The sequence below is a fragment of the Sus scrofa genome, chromosome 7, assembly GCF_000003025.6.
Source record: "Sus scrofa isolate TJ Tabasco breed Duroc chromosome 7, Sscrofa11.1, whole genome shotgun sequence".
Classification (NCBI taxonomy): domain Eukaryota; kingdom Metazoa; phylum Chordata; class Mammalia; order Artiodactyla; family Suidae; genus Sus; species Sus scrofa.
In genome coordinates, this window is record NC_010449.5 from 49366545 (window position 1) to 49384446 (window position 17902).

The 17902-nt window shown below is 47.4% G+C and overlaps 1 protein-coding gene across 7 annotated transcripts in view; it reads left to right on the forward strand.

The window, feature by feature from the left end:
* The window catches only part of ARNT2 (aryl hydrocarbon receptor nuclear translocator 2), a 191354-nt gene that overhangs the window by 107427 nt on the left and 66025 nt on the right, over positions 1-17902 (forward strand). For all 7 annotated transcript variants that reach the window (XM_021098858.1, XM_021098859.1, XM_001926072.6 and 4 more), the window contains exons 7-8: positions 3532-3597; positions 4220-4305. In XM_021098858.1, coding sequence (XP_020954517.1) covers positions 3532-3597; positions 4220-4305 — 152 coding nt within the window. The remainder of the gene's footprint in view (positions 1-3531; positions 3598-4219; positions 4306-17902) is intronic.

Consider the following 17902-nt stretch of genomic DNA (forward strand, 5'->3'; position numbering starts at 1 on the left):
GTTTTGTTTGTTTGTTTGTTTTGTTTTGTCTTTTTGCCATTTCTAGGGCCGCTTCCTGCAGCATATGGAGGTTCCCAGGCTAGGGGTCTAATCGGAGCCATAGCTGCCAGCCTACGCCAGAGCCACAGCAACTAGGGATTTGAGCTACGTCTGCAACCTACACCACAGCTCACAGCAACGCCAGATCCTTAACCCATTGAGCAAGGCCAGGGATCGAACCTGCAACCTCATGGTTCCTAGTCGGATTCATTAACCACTGCACCATGAAGGGAACTCCAAGAGTAATATGTTTTAAATTACCGTAAAAAGTCACTCTGGCCTTGTGTGGTGAATAAACTTGAAGGGGGAGAAAAAATGAGGAAGTTACTGTTAAAAAAAAAAAAATCCATGTAAGGAGTTCCCACTGTGGCTCAGCAGTAATGAGTCCAACTAGTATCCATGAGGACGCAGGTTCGATGCCTGGCCTTGCTCAGTGGGTTGAGGATCCAGCATTGCTGTGACCTGTGGTGTAGGTCACAGATGTGGCTTGGGTCCTGCATTGCTGTGGCTGTGGCCTAAGCTGGCAGCTGCAGCTCCATTTCCACCCCTAGCCTGGGAACTTCCATATGCCACAAGTGCAGGCCTAAAAAGCAAAAAATAAAAAATAAAAATAAAGAAAAATTCAGATGAGAAAATAGTGACGGTGGTGCAAAGTGCTCAGATTTTGGATATACTTCAAAGATAGAGCCAGCCTTCGTGTAGGGTATGAGAGAAAAGGAATTCCAGGGCAAATCTAAAAAGTTTGCCTGCCCAACCAGAGAAGTGGCATCACCATGTAATAAGATGGAGAAGATTGTCAGGGGAGTTGGTTTGGGGGCGGAGGGAATTTCAAGCATTTGAAGAGTGAGAGATCCCTGGCAGACCTGTAAACGGAGACAATGAGTAGACAGTTGGATGTCTAATTCTGGAATTCAGGGGGCAGCTGCGGCTGAAGTTGTGGACGTGAGGACTGACATTGGTGAGACGGTGTCTAACGTGCTGAGCCACATGAGAGCATCTGGGAAGGGAGTGTGGACACACGAGCGGTCCGAGCTCTGGGCCCAGGCCCCTGCTGCATCCGGGAGATGAGGTGGAGACAGAAGGAGAGGCTGGGCAGGGAGCAGGAGAGGGGGAAGGAGGTTTCTAGCAGGAAGGTGTGACCCACTGCCAAATGCAGCTGCTGAGACCCGAATACAAGAACTGAGGAGCAAACCCTGGACCTCACAGGGGGAAGCAGCAGCAGCTGGAGCTGCAGGCAGGTGACCAAGGCGGGCTTCCTCTTCTCCTCCAAGGAAGAAGCCAGTCTCGCCGTCCTGGGCTCGCGGCTCCCAGGCTCTCCTCAAGCTCCTCTCCCGACAGGTCCACCCAATTCCCCACCATCCTGTTTCACCTTTGGTGTCTCCTGCCCTCTCTGATCATCTTCCTGCCCTGCCAAGCCATCCCCCGCTCCCATCTCAGGGCCTGACTTAGTGGAGCGACTGACCAGTGTCACCTCCCTGCATTTGTTTGCTGCTGGCACTGGGACTTGCCACTTGTGTGTCTTTTGGGGACCATGAAGTTCTAAATAATCGATACTCTAAATTAAGTATATATTTTCACTAATTCAAAGTCACCTTTCAAAGCAACTGTACTTCTTCAACGAAACCTGTTAATACAGGCTGGTCCAGCTCAGATCCCCCGTGTTGAGAGGAGACCTGCCTCTCTAACCTCTTACGGGGCCCCGAGAGCCAGCAGAAGATTCGAGTATGGCCATCCTTCCTCCAGGTCAGCTTCTCTCTAGGTGGAGCTTCTGGAACTCTCCAGAAGACACGGGTGGAACCCCTTTCACCACCCGCCTCGGGTTCTAAGGAGGTGTTGGAGTGACAACCCATGAACATCTCCATGCAGCTTAGGCTTGAGTCTGTGCAGAGGCATCAACTCGAAACAAGGGCAAGCTGGGTGGCTCGACTCACATGCATTAGTGTCCATGCAGGGACAAAGTGCCATCAGCCACCATAGCAAGGGCTCTCCTCAGTGCTTTGGCCAATGGGGTAAATGCATATCCTGGCTTGGTGGGCATTTGGTCTTGTACCTGCAAGATCAATTCTTTTTTTTTTTTTTTAATATTGATTTTTTTTTTTGGCTGCCCCGGGGCATATGGAGCTCCTGGGCCAGGGATCAGATCTGAGCTGCAGCCAGGAACTAAGCCACAGCAATGCCAGATCCACTGGGCCAGGCCAGGGATCAAACCCGCATCCCAGCACTGCCAAGCCATTGCCGATCTCATTGCACCACAGCAGGAGCTCCAAGATCCATTCTTAATTGCACCATCTAAGCAGTACTCTTGTGAATACATTTATTGGAAGCATCAGGTACACCATTTCAGTGAGGGGCCTCCGGGGCCCTTATCACTGCCCATCCACCTGATTCAGGCAGTCCCCTCCCTGTCCTGTGCCTCTTGAGGTACGCTCTAGGTGGCTTTCCCCAGCGCCAGGCCTACCTACACTACCTGGGTTTACCTGGAAGGTGAGCAGCACTGCCATCTGCTGAGAGCATGACCTTCTCCTCCAAATAAAGCAGCTTAGATTCAGGCAGACACTGGGCACAATCTGCCAGAGGGCAGAGGACCACGGCAGCATTCCCAGGCAGCAGTGTCTTTGATGGACCCTGCTGTGAAAATATGCTCATGCTGGCAGCTTCCCCAGGTCTCAGAGTCTAATTGGACTCTCATCTTTGCTGTATTGAATATTGAGGGTCTGGCTTACTGTGTAGTTAGGAAATGAAAGCACGTGTAAAGAATGGACGTACTGAGAGTAGAGGTCAGAGCATGGCCACAGGGCAGGCTTTGGCTGTTCAGAGCCTGGAATGCTGAGAAGGTTATGGAAAAGAGAGGCAGAGAAGATGCTGCCAGAGTGGGGAGTGGGGCACCTCACACCCCCTGCCTCCCAGAGAAGGATGCACAGAAAGATCTGATCCAAGACCCATCCCTCCCTCTGTGCCCACTCTGTCCTTCGGTCCCCGCAGGCCTGCAGCTATCTGCGTATTCCTAGAGCCAGGATGCTGCATGGGAGGAGGGAGTTTGCACACTGTGAAGTCAAGCCAGAGAAGATGCTTCTGTTCATCAACTGGCAACATCTGTTTTGAGTTGATGCCTCTGCTCAAGCCTGAAGAGACACTGTTGCTGTCATCACCCTCTTCCCTTGTTTCTTGAAAGCCACCCAGTTACACTGAAATGATCTGCAAGACAGAGCATGGCCAGGATCCTCCTGGCGTCTTTCTGTAGATCGCCAGCTCCTGGGCTGGGTCCCATAACAATGTCTGCGTGCTTTGCAAAGTGAGGCGCGTGCCTCTTGCCTTCGGTGACAGTCAAAACTCACAGGCATGCAGCCCTGCTACTGCCCTTTGGAAAGAAATTGTGTGCACCTGAGTAAGGGTGCACACAGCAGATCAGGCCCCTCTACTTGCCCGCAGTGCTGTGTGTTTTATAACCTTGCCTAGGTCTTCACTCATTCTAATATATTTATCACATCTTAGGTGTGGAAATGCTCCTTTGGACCACCTTCCTCTAAACAGAATAACCACCATGAGGAAAAGGTTCAGGTCAGTAAGTCTTCCCGATGAATGTCCTTGGACGCTGCTGGTAGACTGCGAAAATGCACTAAGCCGAGGAGTAGCTGAACTTGAAGATGGGGCTGAGTGGAGGGAGGACCCAGAGGCCTGTACATCAGGGTTGCGGTGGCTGAGATGAGAAAAGGAGTTGGGTGGATTTATCTTGGACCTTCAGCCCACGTAGGAGAAGAAAGAACAGGATGGTGGGAAGTTACAATTTTAAAGACACAAGGCCGGAGTTCCCTTCGTGGCTCAGCGGTTAATGAACCCAACTAGAATCCTTGAGGACGAGGGTTCAATCCCTGGCCTCGTTCGAGGGTCAAGGATCCGGCATTGCCATGAGCTGTAATGTAGGTCACAGATGCTGCTCGAATCCCGCATTGCCGTAGCTCTGATTCAACCCCTAGCCCGGGAACTTCCATATGCTAAGGGCACGGCCCTAAAAAAGCCAAATAAATAAATAAATATTTTAAAAATTAAAAAAAATAAATAAATAAAACCCCAAGGGCAACAAGTGGCTTAGAACCCAGTAGCTTAGATTCCAAAGGAGTCATGGACATCCTTGCCCTATCTCCAGGTGCTGAAAGTAAGCTCACAAACCTTCTTTCTCTAGGAATGGCCTTGGCCCTGTCAAAGAAGGAGAAGCTCAGTATGCTGTGGTCCATTGCACAGGCTACATCAAGGCTTGGCCTCCAGCAGGTAAGTGGCAATTGCATATTCATTTCAAAGGGATTGGATGCTGTTTCACCTCACCTTGGTGTCCTGTTGGAAATGCATTCTTTTTTGTTTGTTTGTTTGTTTGTTTTTAAGGCCGTAGCTAGCGGCATATGGAAGTTCCCAGCCTAGAGGTGGAATCAGAGCTATCGCTGCCGGCCTACACCACAGCCCACAGCAACACCAGATCGGAGCCCTGTCTTCAACCTACACCACAGCTCATAGCAATGCCGGCTTCTTAACACACTGAGCAACGCCAGGGATCAAAGCCATGTCCTCGCGGATACTAGTCTGGTTCAGTACTGTGGAGCCACAACAGGAACTCCCAGAAAGGCATTTTTATAAAAAGAGACAGGAAAATATTCTTATTTTCCCTACCACTTAGAATGCAATGAACTTTGTCACTGAAAAAAAGTCCTGCACCTTGAAACAAGGGTTTCTAAAACGAGCAGTCCTCCGAAGGGGATAGGAGCCTCAATGGACCCTTCTATGGTCTGTCACCCAGAGCCCCTGTAAAGTCAGAGTGACATGTGAAATGATAACTGTATTCAGTCAGTAGAGAAATGCAAGTCCAAACCATGATGAAAGGCCTCTCACACTCACTAGAATGGTTAAAATAGACAGTAAAATAAAATAAAATAAAATAAAATAAAATAAAATAAATAAAATAAAATAGACAGTAACAAGTGTTGGTGAGGATGCGGAGGAGCAGTTGGAATCCTCATACTTGGCTAATGGGGACATAAAATGGTGCCGTTGCTTTGGAAAACAGGCTGGAGGTTCCTTAAAATGTTAAACACAGAGTTACCACGTGTAACTCAGCAGTTTCACCCCTCGGTATATACTCAAGCGAATTCGAAGCATATGTCCACAAAGAAAATTGTACCTGAATGTTCAAACCAGCATTTTTCACAGTGGCCAAGACGAAGAAACAAGTCACTCGTGTACATCAGTGGATAAATAAAAAGCGGTATCGCCATATGATACAATATTATGCAGCAATAAGAAAGCAATGAAGTGTTGGAGTTCCTGCTGTGGTGCAGTGGGTTAAGAGTCTGACTGCAGTGGCTAGGGTCACTGTGGAGGGGCAGGTTCAATCCCCAGCCTGGCACAGTAGGTTAAAGGATCCAGAATTGCTGCTGCACCAGTGGTGTAGGTCGTGGCTGTAGCTCTGATTAAGTCCCTGGCCACAATTTTTCCCTCCCCTGCCTCCACGCCCCAACCCCCCCCCAGCACCTAAAAACCACAGTTCTACTTTTGTTTCAATGAATTTGCCTATTCTGGATATTTCGCATATATGGAGTCATGTAACGTGGTCTTTTGCATCTGGCTCCTGTCACTTAGCACACTTAGCATGATGTTTTCAAGGGTCACCTACATTACAGCAGGAATCAACACTCCATTGCTTTTTTATTTATTTTTTAATTATGGCCATCCTCATGGCACATGAAAGGTCCCAGGCCAGGGACTGTGTGGAAGGTCACTACCCCTAACCGTTGTGCTGTTCAATTTTATGATTATTATTTTGAACAAAAAATCTGTTAGCTCAATTAAGAATAATAAAAATAAAAGATTTTGTTTTACTTAATCTATTCCTTCTCTGGGGAGCGTCCTTTCCTGGTGTAGATTTTGAGTTTTTGATCTATATCATTTTTTTCTTCATGAAGAACTTCTATAAACATTTCTTACAGGACAGCTGTACTGGTGATGCATTCTTACCATTTTTGTTTTTCAGAGAAAAACCATTATTTCTCTTTCGAACTTGGTGTATTTTTGTTTTGTTTTGTTTGCTTTTTAGGGCTGCACCGGCAGCATATGGCTGTTCCCAGGCTAGGGGTCAAATTGGAGCTGCAGCTGCCGGCCTACAGCGTAGCCAGAGCAACATGGGATCCAAGCCACGTCTGTGACCACAGACACTACAGCTCGTGGCTCCCCACTGAGTGAGGCCGGGGATCAAACCTGCATCCTTGTGGATACTCATTGGATTCATTTCTGATGTGCCACAATGGGAACTCCCTCTTCCGCAGGTGAAGGATAATTTTACTAGGTATAGAATTTTAGGTTGGTCGTTATTTTCTTTCTGTGCTTTAAGTATTCACTTCACATTCTTCTTGTTTCTGATACGTCCACATAATTCTTATTCTTGCTTTTCTATACACACTGTGAGACTTTTTTCCTCACATCTTTCAAGATTTTTTCCTTTGTCTTTGGTTTTCTGCAGTTTGAATATGATAGTGTAATTTGTTTAGTTTTGTTTTGGGTTATGTGTACTGGCTGGTATTTTCTGAGCTTCCTGGGTCTGTAGTTTGGGGTCTGTCATTAATTTTGGGAAATTCTTGGACATGATTTCTTCAAATATTTCTTTTGTTCCATTCTCTTTCTTATCCTTTCAGTATTCCAATTACCTGTACATCTTTTGAAATTAGACTAGAGTGTGGGGGGTCTTTTTTTTTCTTTTTAGGGCCACACAGGCAGCATATGGAAGTTCCCAGGCTAGGGGTCAAGTTGGAGCTGCAGCTGCTGGCCTACACTATAGCCACAGTAACACAGGATCCAAGCTGCATCTGCAACCTACACCACAACTCACAGCAATGCCGGATCCTTAACCCACTGAGGAAGGCCAGGGATTGAATCTGCGTTCTCATGGATGCTAGTCGGGCTTGTTTCCAATAAGCCACAACAGGAACATCCTGGGGTTTTCTGTTCTGGGTTTCTTAGTCTTTTTTTTTCTCTTTGCCTTTCAGTTTTGGAAATTTCAGTTGACATATCTTCAAGGTCATTTAGTCTTTCCTTGGCTGTGTCCAGTCTCCTGATGAATCTATTAAAGGCATTTATTTTTGTTAGAAATTTTTTTATTTCTAGCATTTCCTTTTGATTCTTCCTTAGAGTTTCCATCTCTCTGCTTACACTACCCATCTATTCTTGCTTTTGCCTGCTTCTTCCATTAGTGCTTTTAACATATTAATGATAGTTGTTTTAAATTCTCAGTCTAGTCATTTCAAAATCCATGCCATATCTGAGTCTTGTTCTGATGTTTATGTTGTCTCCAAGATGTGTTTTTTTTCTTGCCCTTTAACATGCCTTGTAAATCTTTGTTGAAGTCTACACATGATGTATCAGGCAATAGGAGCTGAGGTAAACAGGCTTTTAGTGTGAGGTTTTTTTGTTGTTGTTTTTTTATTAATTAATTTATTTTTCCACTGTACAGCATGGGAGCCAAGTTACATTTACATGTATACATTTTTTTCCACCCTTTGTTCTGTTGCAATATAAGTACCTAGACATAGTTCTCAATGCTACTCAGCAGGATCTCATTAAAAATATGGAATGCTTCATGAATTTGCATGTCATCCTTGCGCAGGGGCCATGATAATCTTCTCTGTATCATTCCAATGTTAGTATATGTGCTGCTGAACCAAGCACTAGTGTGAGGTTTTATGTTAATCTTGTTCAAAGTTGGCTGTGTTTTATTTATATCTTATTTGTAAATATTTTTCTACTTAAACCATAATGCACAAAATTGTCAAGGTAGTGCTTGCTTAAAGACTGGGACTCAGAAGGCCTTGATAACCTTCACAGGATCCAGAGCCTGAACTTCAGCTTTGTAGTTCCATAAATAGTCTTGAAGGTACGATAGAACTGATCAGACCCAGGGTTTTCAGGAAGAGTTCTCAGAAGCCGATGTGTTAGGTGCAATTCTTTAATTCCCTGGGATGGCCTCATCACTGGCTTAGATGCCCATGTCCATTGTCCAGGGGAATCTATGAGGTTTCAAAGCACACGAGACAACAGATTTGTTATTGGAAGGTGTTCAGTGAGAAACGAATAAGAGCAAAGGGACATGGGCAGCCTGGAGAGGGATTTCCAGCTGCGGCTCAGTTCACTGAGTACGTGTGATGGCCCATTCTTCAGGAAGCACAGGCGTGTTGGTGGGGAACCAACATCAACATGTATGCAGATGACTCCTGTAGAATGTGGGCAGGCAGTGGACCCTGGGGACGGAGGAAAGGTCCCTAACCTGCCCTGGGGTCAGGAGAGTCTTCCTGGATGAGGCCCACAATAGAGCCACTGCTGAATTTAGCCCCTTGAGATAAGAGACCATGTCCCTGATGCTTTCCTCATTGGAGCTAAGCATTCTCATTATACCAGGCAAATCCTTCTTCCTGTTTCTGGCCTCAAAGTGCTCTTTTTCTACCACTTTACTTGAGCTCCAACTCTGCGTCACAAGAATCTCCAATTCTGAAGAGACTTGTGGCTGCCTGATGGGAGGGGGAGGGAGTGGGAGGGATCGGGAGCTTGGGCTTATCAGACACAACTTAGAATAGATTTACAAGGAGATCCTGCTGAATAGCATTGAGAACTTTGTCTAGATACTCATGTTGCAACAGAAGAAAGGGTGGGGGAAAAAATATAATTGTAATGTATACATGTAAGGATAACCTGACCCCCTTGCTGTACAGTGGAAAAATTTTTAAAAATTATTAAAAAAAAAAAGAATCTCCAATTCTGTGTCACAAGAAATGCCACCATCTTGGTAAGACTGACTCACTCCTGTTATCCTTGGGATGGGCAAGAGAAAGGAGGCTGAGACTCAAGGTGTGGGCAAGTGGCTGCATGCAGAGAGTCCGCCAGGGTGATTCAGGGCCAGCTTTGCTGGGGCCACATGGAGTTCTGTGCCCGAGAGTACTGAGTGTACAGGGTAAGAGGGGCCATAGGACTTGTTATGCATTAAGTCTTCATCACCCGCCCTTGAAACTTTGCCACATGAGAAATGGTTGAAGGAACCAGGAGTGTTTATCTTGGAAAAAGCAAGACATGATTTCTGTCTTCAAGTATTTGAGGGGGTGTCATATGAAGGAGGGATTATACTTGCTTAGTTCCAGAAGGCACAGTTTGGACCAAAAGAAGCAAGTTACCAAAAGGCAGATTTTAACTTAATAGGGAGAAATGAGCAAAAGCTGTGACTAGGGCTTTAAGTATATATACAAATATGAATACATACACACACTAAGCATGTGGAAAAAATTCAGCCTCCTGTTAATCAGAACTGCCAGTTAAAATAATTTTATTTCATCCTATCAAAGGGCAAAAAAATAAAGCAAATACACAATATTTGTAAGGTTCAGAAAAATGGACACTTTTATCCTCTCCTGGTAGGAATATAAGTCAACACAAATAGGAGTTCCCATCATGGCGCAGTGGAAGCAAATCTGAGTAGGAACCATGAGGTTGTGGGTTCAATCCCTGGCCTCACTTATTGAGTTAAAGATCTGGCGTCGCTGTGAGCTTTGGTGTAGGTTGAAGATGCCCAGATCCCTCATTGCTATAGCCGTGGTGTAAGCCGGCAGCTGTAGCTCTGATTCAACCCCTAGCCTGGGAACCTCCATATGCCACTGGTGCAGCCCTAAAAAGACAAAAATAAATAAATAAATCAGTACGAATAACTTGGGAGGAAATATTAAGTGTCTTAAACTGTGCATTCCTTACTATATAGGAATTATACTTCCTGGAAGTTGCTGTAAGGAATTAATTAGAGGAGTTCCCATTGTGGCTCAGCAAGTGAAGAACCCAACTAGTATCGGTCAGGATGTGGGTTCAATTCCTAGCCTCACTCAGTGGTTTGAGGATCTGGTATTGCCTTGAGCTGTGGTGTGGGTCACAGATGTGGCTTGGATCCTGTGTTGCTGTGGCTGTGGTATAGGCCGGCAGTGGTAGCTCTAATTAGAAACCTAGCCTGGGTACTTCCATATGCTGCAGGTGTGGCCCTGAAAAAAAAAAAAAAAAAACCAGAGATGTGTGTATGATTAAATAGTATTTATTTATTTATTTATTTGTCTTTTTGTCTTTTTAGGGCTGCACCAGCTGCATATGGAGGTTCCCAGGCTAGGGGTCTAATCGGAGCCACAGCTGCCAGTCTACACCACATCCATAGCAATGCCAGACCTAAGCTGCGTGTGGGACCTACACTGCAGCTCATGGCAACACCGGATCCTTAACCCACTGAGCAAGGCCAGGGATTGAACCCGCAACCTCATGGTTCCTAGTGGGATTCATTTCTGCTGCCCATGACGGAAACTCCTAAACATTATTTACAATTGTGAAAATGAATTATTTGAAATTTCAATAACAAAGAATTGGCTAAAAATAGCATGAAACCTCTGTATGATAGAACATTGGACAACTGATAAATGGGCATGCTTTCAAAAGACTTTTAAGAATGAAGCAAAGTGCAAAGAAGTGTTGGAAAAGAAAGACAGGTTATACAACGTAAACGTCATGACCCCAATTGTATTTTTAAATTATAAATGAGCGGTGTATCTGTGCATTGAAAAATTGTTCGTAGAATATTAATAATATAGAATATTATAAAATGTTAATCATTGTTATTTCTGTTTAGTAGATTATTGGTTACCCTTTTCTTCTCTATTCGCTGTTGCCTTTTCCAGTTTTTTTTTACTGTGCCTGTGACATGCAGAATTTCCTGAGACAGGGATCAAACCTGAGCCACGGCAGGGCCAATGCTGAATCCTCAACTGCAAGGCCACTGGGGAACTGCACGTTTTCCAAATTTTTACATGACTTTCATAATCAGAAAAAACGACATTTTTAGGAAATCAATCTGAATTTTCTAAACAGCATTCCAGACAATTAGATTGAGTGGTTTGCACTGAATTCAGAAATTTGTGCCATTTTTGTTTGGATTTGGGTTTGGTTTGGTTTGGTTTGGTTCTGTTGTTGTCCTAGTTGTGACTCTGTGAAGATAGAGGTTCTGGAAAACAAGCCTGTATCCACACATGATGATAATATCGTGCCTCCGGGATCCTGACCTGACGTGCTATTAATGCTGTTTATTGATGGATAACTCCATTCTTTGCGCATGTATCACAACACATTGTTTAGCAGTTACATTTAGATCTCAAGACCAAGTGCATGTTCCATTTTTCTCAATGAAAAAATGCTTAGCTCAGACCTGGCACATAGAATGTATTTCATGCACATCGGATGGATGGATGGATGGATGGATGGAAGAAAGGAAAGAAAGAAGCAGTCTTGCCTATACAAAAGAAATAGTTGACCTGAGGGGATGAGTATGTGAAAGAACTTCTTGCCAGAATTTCTGAAGATGTTTATAGAATCCCCTTTTCCCAGAAATCTTTTGAGATGGTGGAGACAGTCTTCTGGCCTAGATGAGGTGGCTGAAATGAGGTCATTGGCACTCTTACCCTATAATAAGGTCATGGAACTGGAGCATTGGGACAGCAACTCCCTTAATGTCTAAATGATGCCTCGTAAATGTTCACGAGGAATGCTGCCCCTGCTTGCTCTTGGGCTCAAGCTCCTTAATTATAAACAATGACTTGGTTAGAAAATATGAAGATGCCTAATCACCAAAGTTGCTAAAAATATCTACAGGCGACCTTGGAAGTCTCTAAAGATGAGACTTTGTACGGCAAACAAGGGCCTCATAAACAATTCTTTCACAACCTGCTTGCAACACGTGTGCTTATTCCTGAACCGATGAGTTGTGAACTCAAGGTTTGACCTGGTGCCTGCTGACTCTGCACCAGACCATCATGTCTCAAGAAATTCTGTCGTATTCCAGAAGTCCTTTATAGTATACAGTGGCCTTCCCAATTAGTCTCAGAGCATTTTATACTGTACAGATGTCATTTAAGAAATTTGAAGGTGTGGAGTTTCCGTGTGGCTCAGCAGGTTAAGGAACTGGCATTGTCACTGCAGCAGCTCGGGTCGCTGCTGTGAGGGTTCGACCCCTGGCCCAGGATTTTCCGCATGCCATGGGTGTGACCAAAAATAAACAAAAGTAAAATATTTATGGGTGTGACTAAAGAGTAAAACAGAGTTCCAAAGTTTCCTTGTCTAAGCCTTCAGTCCAAAGAAGCAGACACTGTGTGTGAAACATAGTAAAGAAGAAATCCCTGCAGATGAGGAAGGAATCACCCATGATGGGTTGCATTTTGCATTTTGTGAGGTATGTCCGGGGTCCAAGGGAAACTTTGAAATTCTGAAGATATGACAGTGACCCCACTGTCATCACCCTGGCACCGTGCATGTCACAGACCGGCATTCAGCATTGAGCCAGAAGCCATTTCTTTGACAGAGGCCTCTTTTCCAGTACTCATCATCTGATGTGCTTCATTCATCATCAAACAATCCATGGAAAAATCTCTGATTAACTGGCCGTGTGTCTGCACAGGAGAGCCAAGGTCTGCCCCAGCAGAGGGGGCGCTTGGCCAAGATCCGGTTCCCTCCCACCGGACCATCCTGGTCAGGAAGGGGCTCGGTTCTTGGCACCTCCCGTGCTTTCTCATGGGTGAGGCGATGCTTCTCTTCACCGCGCCGCTAGACTTTCAGTAAGCCTCAGCCACAGCATGCCAGAGGCCTGAGGTTATTTGGGGGTTTTGGCGCGAACGAGCAGTGGTCAGGCCAGCATTGTCACTTCGGCAGACAGCTCAGCCCTGCCATGAGCTCATCTACAACAGCCTGCGCTTCTTGAAGTTTGACTGTTGAACAGAGTATGTGTTTTTTTCCTTCATTTGAAAATCTCCAAAAGCTGCATGTCTGTATTGAAGCCATCCACCCACCGCAAGGCAAGGGCTGGATCCCTGCGCTCTCCTGCCCTCAAGCCATTCTGTCCTGCCTGGGGTTGCCTGTGCACATCGGACTCGGGCTCCTGCTCAGGACCTCACTCTGACATCCTAGTCAGATAGCAAAGCCCTGCACGTAGCTTGTGAGATGGAGAATAGCGGTAGGCAGAGTCTTCTGTCCTCCTTCTCAGGCAGGGCAAAGCCACTCTTCTATTTCCTACAGTAAGAACTTTCTGAGCACCTGCCTTTGCTAAGTCCTGAGGACCCCAGGGTGAGTCTGATATAGTGCCCACCCTTAAGGAGCTCACAGTGCAGTGGAGAAGTCGGATAGGCTGCAGGTCATTGCAAAGCCCAGGATCAGGGGTCCCCAGAGACATCCACAGGGGAAGCACATAGGAGGGAGAGCCCACCTGCTAGCACCGTCAAGGTCAGCTTCTCTCTCCAAAGCCTAACAGGCAAAGAGAGAGTGACATTTAGCGGAAACAGAAGCATAAGGGAGAGGTCAAAGTTTGCTAGTTGAAAAAATGCCTTGGGAGTTCCTGTTGTGGCTCAGTGGTTAATGCATCTGGCTAAGAACCATGAGGTTGTGGGTTCAATTCCTGGCCTTGCTCAGTGGGTTAAGGATCCAGCGTTGCCATGCGCTGTAGTGTAGGTCACGGACGTGGCTCGGATCCCGTATTGCTGTGGCTCTGGTGTAGGGTGGCAGCTGTAGCTCCGATTAGTACTCCTAGCCTGGGAACCTCCATATGCCATGAGTACGGCCCTCAAGAGATGAAAAAAAAAAAAAAATGCTTTATAGGCATAGGGAGTAGGGTGGATGAGGGCAGAGCTGAACTGATTGCCGTTTTCATTTGTGAGTGTTCACTGTGTCCAAAGTCCTTTACCTGCCTTATGCTTCCATTTTCAAAACACCCCCGATGAGGCCCAGGCACTGTGATCACCTCCATTCTACAGATGAGACACGGGAGAGACTTTGTCCAGGCAGCTCACCTCAGAGAGGTCGCTGTGTGGTTGCCCATTGCTGAGAGTTGGAGTTGGTTCCATTTGAGCATGTGGATTCTAGGAGGAGCTTTCAGGCCCTGCAAAAGGGCAGAGAGGACTGTTCTGCTTTGCTCGTACCTGACCAGGAGTTCACTTTTCTGCGGATGGGGGTCAGTGGCGGCGTGGGGAGATGACTAACGTCATAGGCAACCCTGATGGGACACCCTGGCGTTCTGCCGCCCTGCTGCCTCCCGGGAGGTATGGAGTTGACATTTGCTCTCTCTTGAGACTTGTCCCCATTCTGTCAAGCCAGAGTAGCTCCAAGCTCATAAGTCAGTCCTGCTGGGGGCCTTGTACATACTCCCTTTTCTTTTTTTGCCTTTTTTTTTAGGGCCACATCCATGGCATATGGAGGTCCCCAGGCTAGGGGCCAAATTGGAGCTGTAGCTGCCGGCCTACACCACAGCCACAGGAACACAGGATCCAAGCTGCATCTGTGACCTACACCACAGCTCACAGCAACACCCGATCCTCAACCCACTGAACGAGGCCAGGGCTCAAACCCGCACCCTCATGGATCCTAGTCGGGTGCGTTACTGCTGAGCCACAACAGGAACTCCCACAGTCCATTTTCCTTCATGTACAGAGAATTGTAGCTGAGTCAGTTCTACCCTCCATCCCATTTTTGCCAGAAAGTTTCCCACAGTTGCTACTCTGTTAAGGTCACTCTTCCTGGGTTCCAGTATTGACGTCCCCTTCTCCTATCTCAGACGCTGGTCATTTCCAGAGAGATCTGAGAGGGTCGGGGAGTTTCTCAAGCAGTCTGTTTGCTCTTTGAGCCAAACGCACTAGGTGTGCTTCTCAGCTCTGCTTCGCAAAGCGGGGGATCCAGCTCATTAAGATCACCCGCAGGAACCCTGCAAGGCAAAATACCTGCAGGACAGCCTTGAGCAAAGTATATTCCAAGATCACGGTCCCCAGGGATACACCATGAAAAAAGCATTTTCTGGTCAATAATTTGGGTGCCCTTCTCTCCCCTAGAGACTCGTCCTCCAAAGTTGCATGTTTTCTGAGAAGCCCTGCGGTGATGAAACCTGTTTATCTTTGTTTAAACTGTTTCCCAAATGCATTTGGCCAGAGTCATTTTTTTCCCTGAAACTTATTAATTTTCCTCAGAGAATCCTTTGAAAACACGCTGTGAACGAGTGGCCTGAATGGCACGCAGCACGAAGTGGCTGTTTTATTCCCTTCCCCCACTCCGTGTGCGGTCAAATGGAAAACTGTGTCAATTCCCATGGGAAGTTGTGAGTCCCGAGACAGACTCCACCCGGTGTTACTGACAAACAGCCCGGCTTCCCGTGAGTGTTTGCACAGGGTTAATGCAACCCTTGATAGGAAGCCTCTCGACCCAATGCCACGTTCCATCCCAAACAGCAGTTTCCAGTTACACTTGCGTGTTGTTGATATTCCTCAGGATTTATTTATACCTGGCATTGGTGAAGAGCGTTTCCAAAGAGAAGGTAATTTAACGTAGTGCAAAATGGGCTTGTGAAACCAATTAGGAAATCATTGAAATCTGTTGGAATGGCTGGAATTATCCTGTTCCTATTAAAAACCACTTTGATAAATGTTGCAGTTCCTGCCAGGAAGCGCTGCCTTCTGACACCGTTCCTCCTGGCCCTGGCATCCAGCCTTGGCCACGCGCCCTTCCACAAAGCAGCGTGTTCGCTTCTCTGTTCTAACACTAACCACATGGCACTGTAACGATCTGGTTCTCTCTCTTCCCCCACCAGCCAGTGAACTCCTTGAGGGGAGGACCTGGTCTCATGCAGGCTGAATCCCAAGTCTGTCAGGCATTTAGCAGGTGCTCAGAAAGTATCTCAATCTTGATGGATTGCATGGCCAAACTCTCACCTGATGTTTGAACCCAAAATGTCAGAGTCAAAGAGCACCTTGAGCATTGCCCCGAGCCAGCCCCTCCTCTCTGCAGAGGGAGCTGCTACCCTGGAGGGCCCTGCTCTCTGCTGACCCCAACATCTCTCCCGTGACCTTGATCACAGCCCAAACCCAGCATGGGAAGCCTGCAGCCTGGCGGAGCTCAGCTGCCACAAGAGGCCAATTCAGAAAGGGGATGATTCTGCGTCTTTTGACCAATGCCAGGGATGGCATTTGCAGCATCAGAGCGAAAACAAGAGCTGGACATATTGGGCCCCACAGTGCCAGGCACTGTGCTAAATGCTGGTTCTCTCCTTTCTCATCTGATGCCCACAGAGCTGCACTTGTCCCTATTTCACAGATCATAACAATGACTATTCTCGTTTCCTGATACTCAGAGGCCTCAGGCTCTGCGGTCAGTAAACAGTAGAGTCAGGGTTCCTGAGTTGGGACTCCTCTGGCCACTTCACTGCAGTCCTGGAGCCCGTAATCCCCCGCAGGCCACTCGAGTCCATAGGCTTGTCGTCTGTCGGTGTCGGTGCCGTGACCACCATGTTCCCTTTAAAGGGTTCTCTCCTGGAGCCACTTTTGCCACTCAGTGAACTCACTGAGTGACACCTGTGTCTCTAATTCCCAGAGAGTCTTGTAACCCTCATTTCAAGTATTAAAAAAAAAATGTGGGGGAGTTCCCATTGTGGCTCAGCGGGTTAAGAACCTGACTAGTATCCGTGAGGGTCGGGAGAGGCAGGAAGGAGAGCTCAGCCAATCTGTAGCAGAAAGTTATTTTATTCTCCCATCAGAAAGCTGTGCCCTTTGTATCACTTATCTCTTTGCCATGTCCAGATTCTTACCTGGATGAGCTGCACCAAAACGGGTTCTGAGATGTGCCTTCGAGGGAGTATTCACTAGAACTCAGTTTCCCCAATGGAATGAACAGCCCTGAAACTGGTGACCCATGGGAGGCCTTGGAGGTTTTGGGGAAAAGGGGCTTGAAGTATGGTCCAGGCTGTGCTTTGGCCAGAAGAAAGTAGCCATAGGGTAGACACAGTCAGGGGGAGGCAGGGCCGAAGAAGAAAAAGTGGCAGGAGTACACGCTGGAAGAAGAGATGGCTGAGCACCTGTAATGGGAAGGCCGTGTGAAGGCAGCATCAGGAGGCCCGAGGGCCCGTGATTGTGGGCCCATCACGGACCAGGGGCCAGTGACCAGGGCTGAAGGAGAAAGGGAGCAGCCTCTCCTGTGGAGGAGTCACAGTCAGGGAGGCGCCACAGAAGCGGCTGGATCACAGAGTCCTTGAGAGGTAGACGCCCAGGGGCGCCAGTCTTCAGTTGCAAAGAATACAGTTCCCAGGAACTGTCAGGAACTTATTTGGGAGCTGTTGGGAAAAATGATCAAGGGCACGTGGAGGCTGATCTTCGTCGGGGGAGACCTGATATGGAGCAGGAATTAGCCAGATTCTGAGGGTGGTAGGAGGTGACAGCAGAATAGGGACACGGGGCTGCTGGGAGCACAGGCTATGGTGAGTGATGAGCTGGCAGAATATAAGTCATGGAGGAACTCTGGGTGCCAGCCAGGTCAGAAGGATGGTGATGGGAAGTCGGTGATGGGAAGTGGGAGCGACCCAGTAGCCCTGGAGCAGGGATGGGTGACAGGTGGACTGCTGTGGGATGGCAGCCCCCCTCCCAGATGCCCATTCTGCACAAGAGGATTTGTAGCTTCTAGATGCTGGAAATGGGGGTGGGAGGGCTGCACAGGGAGCCAGCCCATGGAGCATGTCATGTATCTCCAAACTTTTATAACCAAAAGCTAAAAATAGCAGTGCAGCGCCACAGCTAAGCCACAGAGCGGAGGAGAGGCTCAGCGTAATTTCCCTTGCCTTGGAACACAGCCCACTGCTTTCTGCTGAAGTCCGCCTCCTCTGTCAGGGACCCTCAAGGGTCCCACTGTGGGTGGGGGTGCTGGGGGCCTCATGGCCCATCCTCTCCATACCCGTGGTGAGGTCGAAGGCTAGAGAGGGGCGGCTGCCGTGCCCCCTGCCGTCCCCGCTGCATCTCAGTGTGGC